At 59.7% G+C, this 3769-nt stretch overlaps 1 protein-coding gene across 1 annotated transcript; it reads left to right on the top strand.

The window, feature by feature from the left end:
* Positions 1-1809: 1809 nt before the first annotated feature.
* Positions 1810-3536, top strand: TMEM270 (transmembrane protein 270). Its single transcript, XM_026515525.2, has 3 exons — positions 1810-1881; positions 2758-3165; positions 3243-3536. Exons 1-3 carry the CDS (start codon positions 1810-1812, stop codon positions 3534-3536), a joined length of 774 nt encoding a protein of 257 aa, XP_026371310.2.
* The last annotated feature ends 233 nt before the right edge of the window (positions 3537-3769 follow it).

The following is a 3769-nucleotide window of genomic DNA, read 5'->3' as shown; positions in this document are numbered from 1 at the left end:
GTCTCAGTCTGGATCCAGTGAGCGCACCGGGATTCCGGGGTTCCGCGAGATGCCTGGTGGCGCGCGCACCCGGCTCACGGTCTCAGTCTGCTGTTTTGCGGGTGCCGTCCGCGAGCCCGCCTGCTCTCCCGTGCAGGTGGCTGCCGCTTCCTGGCGCCCGAACGCGGCGGCTCCCTCCCCCTTCCGTTTATCTTCCGATATCTGTGCGCGGTTTCATGGCTCCCCGCTTCGTACCTCAATACTCAGCGCTGGAGATGTTCATTTGTAGAGATCCAGATGCATCTTCCTGCGTCTCAGGCTGCTTCCGTGGTTGTTTAAGCTGGTCAGGTACCTATCCAGCTCGACTCAGGGGACCGGCTGAGAAAGGGGTCCCCTACTCCTCCGCCATCTTAACTCCTCCCCACTCTGACCTCATCTTTATGCTCTATAATATGGATTGTTTGAATCATGCGGTTTCCTCTGTCTGGACCATGGAATTTCCTAGCCATCCTTCAAAACTTAGCTCAAGAAGGCCTTTCTGAAGCCCCGGTGTCCCCTTAGTACCATAATGTTGCAGGCACAGAGGGTGGGCAGGGAGGGGCAAGGCAGAGGACAGAGTGGAGGGACTTTGCACACTTCACCCTCCAGACCCCAGCTGTTGCCCCAGGAGAGGAAACGAATGGGTGAACAGGACTGCTCTGGGCACAGGTCATCCTTGACGTTTCAGGGACTCGTTATGGCAGCTTTCCATATCCAGTTGGGCAGGTTGTATCCTGCACAAGGGTGCCTGGCTGAGGTGGCAAGTGAGGACTGAAATCACGCTGTGTGCAAGGGCTGGGGTGGCACCCACCCTTTCCGATGCGGCGGGGGGGGGGGGGGGGGGGGGGGAGGGGGGCCTTCCAGTCTCCGAGCCCTGCACTATAGCAGCCTGTCCAGCAGAGGGCGTGCTTTTTAAAAATTTCTAAAAGGCGTGAGAGCCACCTCCTGCAGCCTCCCAGGGCCACCTGTGGGGGGACCCAGACAGGAAAGCAAAGTGAGAAATGCTGTGATCAAGGTTCTGGATCCTCCCAGAAAATTCTAAGACTCTAACCCTAATCCCAGCCTCTGGCAAGCTTTACGAGATGCTCTAGGCAGCCTGTGGCCTCCTGGTTGCTCTCGTGTCCCTGAGTGGGCTCGCTCAGCAAATTGACTCCTTTCCTTCAGTCCTTGCCTCACTCCAGAACTCTCTGGGGCCTTTGGGTCAGTACACTTGTTCTCCCTGCCCTCCTCTAACGGAGTGTCAGGTATCACTAAGATCTGAGAAGAAAAGTCACAACTTCATTTCTCTGCTTTGTGACTGGGGCGGAGGGTGGAGGGGCTTAGGTAGGGGCCTGCAGGTTTGGGCAGTGGCGACTTCCATCTGTCTCCAAACACTCTGTCACCTGTGGCCCTGGGGGGGGGTGGTGGTCAATATTTCTACTTCCTGGGACTTCGACACTTTGGGATTTCCACAGATGTGGGCAGGTGCAGCACCCAGCCACCCTCAGCCACGGTTTCTGTACACGATGACTGCCTCAGTTGCCCACTCAGGCCCCAGGGCTGTCCATCTGAGGACCTTCTCCAGCACCTGTGTGAGCAGGCCAGATGTGGAGTCCGGGGCGGCCTCCTACAAGGAAGGGGCAGGACGGAGAAGACAAAGAACCCTAGTTTTTGTGCAGTGCAGCGGCGGGAGGCAGGTAAACGGGGGTCTCTTGTGGCAACTAGGTCCCCACGGTAACTTGGCCCCCACCCGGCAGTATCTGTGAGGTCACCCTCCCTCTCCCAGCTGGAGGAAGGGGAGAAGGGCCAGACATGGAGGCCGTCCCTCCAGTCAGATCCAACCTCTTGGGGATTCTGCTGCTGGTGGTGAAGCTCTTAGTGCTGGTGAGTGGGGCACCGGGGGGATTGGGGTGGGGTCCTCCCAGACCTTCACAGCCACCTCAGAGCTGTTGGGCCCCATGGACCTGTCCCTGCCGGTGGCACTAGGCGACTACCTGCCTTAGAAGCCCCACCCCCAAGCCAGGTGGCTGTGTCCCACACTGCCCCCTAGGGTTCCAAGTGGTCCTCTGGACAAGGGCGCGTAGGGTCCAGATAGGGGGCTTTAGGACTCTGATGAGGGGCCGTTCAGCCCCAGGACTCAGGGGGGCTTCCCTGTTTATAGACTCTTTCCCCACCCAAGCTCACTCTTTTCTCCCCGTGAATGGGAGACAACAAAGCCAGCCTGTCACCCAGGACAGAAGCCTGGAGGTCTTCTTGGGTCCCTCCCTCTCCTTCCCTCCTCTCCATAGGTCCCTCAGTCCCTTGGTCACTGTTCCCATGCCTCACATCTCTACCCGTAACAGCAGTGCCCTTTGCCCCCAGCCGCCCTCATGACACCAACAGGCAACCGGTGGGCAGGAGAGCCCAGGTGTTTGGGAGAAAAGACCCCCCTGGGGTTCAAATCCTGCAGGATCAGAGGGCTGAGGGGGATGGGTGGTCATTCCTTCAATAATAATAATAATAATAATAATAATAATAATAATAATAAACAGCCCACTTCCTTCTGTCTAGAGTATTATAAATACTTACTTCAATCCAAGGGAAAGAAAACCAACAATAATTCAAAACACTTTCTAAAGCCCCCTCCTGAGAATGGAGTCCTTAGAAGTGGGCAGATTGGGGAAATTGAGGCCCAGAGAGAAGGGGGGCCTGGCCCGCGGTGGCGGGTAGGGCTCCTCCCCCACGTGAGTGACAACGGGTTGGCTCTCTCTCCTCCTGCAGCTGGTCCAGAACCGGGTCCACCTCTACAATCTCTTCCTCCTCAAGATTCGCCTCTTTAACCGCTGGCTGTCGGGGCTGGCCCAGGAGGCTTGGGGGTGCCGCGGCTGCCAGGCCCCTCCAGCTGCCAGCCCCCTGCGCCGGGCGCTGAGGGCAGGGCTGGGACTGCTTGGAGTCCCCGTGTGGCTGGGGCTGCGGGTGCCCCAGCTGGCCTGGGCAGGCGTGCGGCGCTGTGCCCGGACCTTGGGCCTGGCCCCCAAGCGGCTAGGCCTGTCTGCGGCCACCTGCACGGACCTGCTTCTGTCCGGCCTGCACGGTCTGATGCTGGCAGGCTTGCTGCTGTTGCTGCTGACCTGGAGGCTGTGCCGGAGGGCCCGTCGTCGCTGCAGCCTGGGCAGGCTGCTCAGCAAGGTGGGCGGGCCGGGCGGCGCGAGGGCAGGCCTGGGGCCCTGGGCCTGGCCCCTTGCCCATCCACTCATCCCCTCCAGGCACTACTGGACAGCCGCGTGGTGCCGGAGCTCCGGGCACTGCTGAGGCGTCTGTACTGGTGGGTAGAGATCACGACGGCGCTCACCTGGCACCTGGCCTACCTCATCACCTGGACCACTTGCCTCGCCTCCCACCTGCTGCAAGCCGCCTTTGAGCACACGGCCCAGCTGGCCCAGTCCCAGGACGCTGAGCCCCCGCAGGGCTCAGGAACCTTGTCTGCGTCCCCGCTTCCCGAGCTCCTGGGCCCCGAGGCCAGGCCAGCCCTGCCAGAGCATGGGACCCCTGCAGAATAAGTATGTCTGCATCTGCCTTTCTGAATCTGGTCTGGCCTGGGGTCTCGCTCTCTGTCCCTCTTCCCTACTGGTGTGTGTGTGTGTGTGTGTGCGTGCATGTGTGTGCATGTGTGCCCTAGGGCTGCCTCTGGGAAGGAACTCACATTCCGTGGGCCCCTGATCTCTGCCAGATGACCCTCTCAGATGCTTTACGTACATAATTTTGTTTAAATCTCATAGCATTACAGGCATCA

The sequence above is a fragment of the Ursus arctos genome, unplaced genomic scaffold (assembly GCF_023065955.2).
Source record: "Ursus arctos isolate Adak ecotype North America unplaced genomic scaffold, UrsArc2.0 scaffold_2, whole genome shotgun sequence".
Lineage (NCBI taxonomy): Eukaryota > Metazoa > Chordata > Mammalia > Carnivora > Ursidae > Ursus > Ursus arctos.
This window is presented reverse-complemented; position numbering and strand designations above follow the sequence as displayed.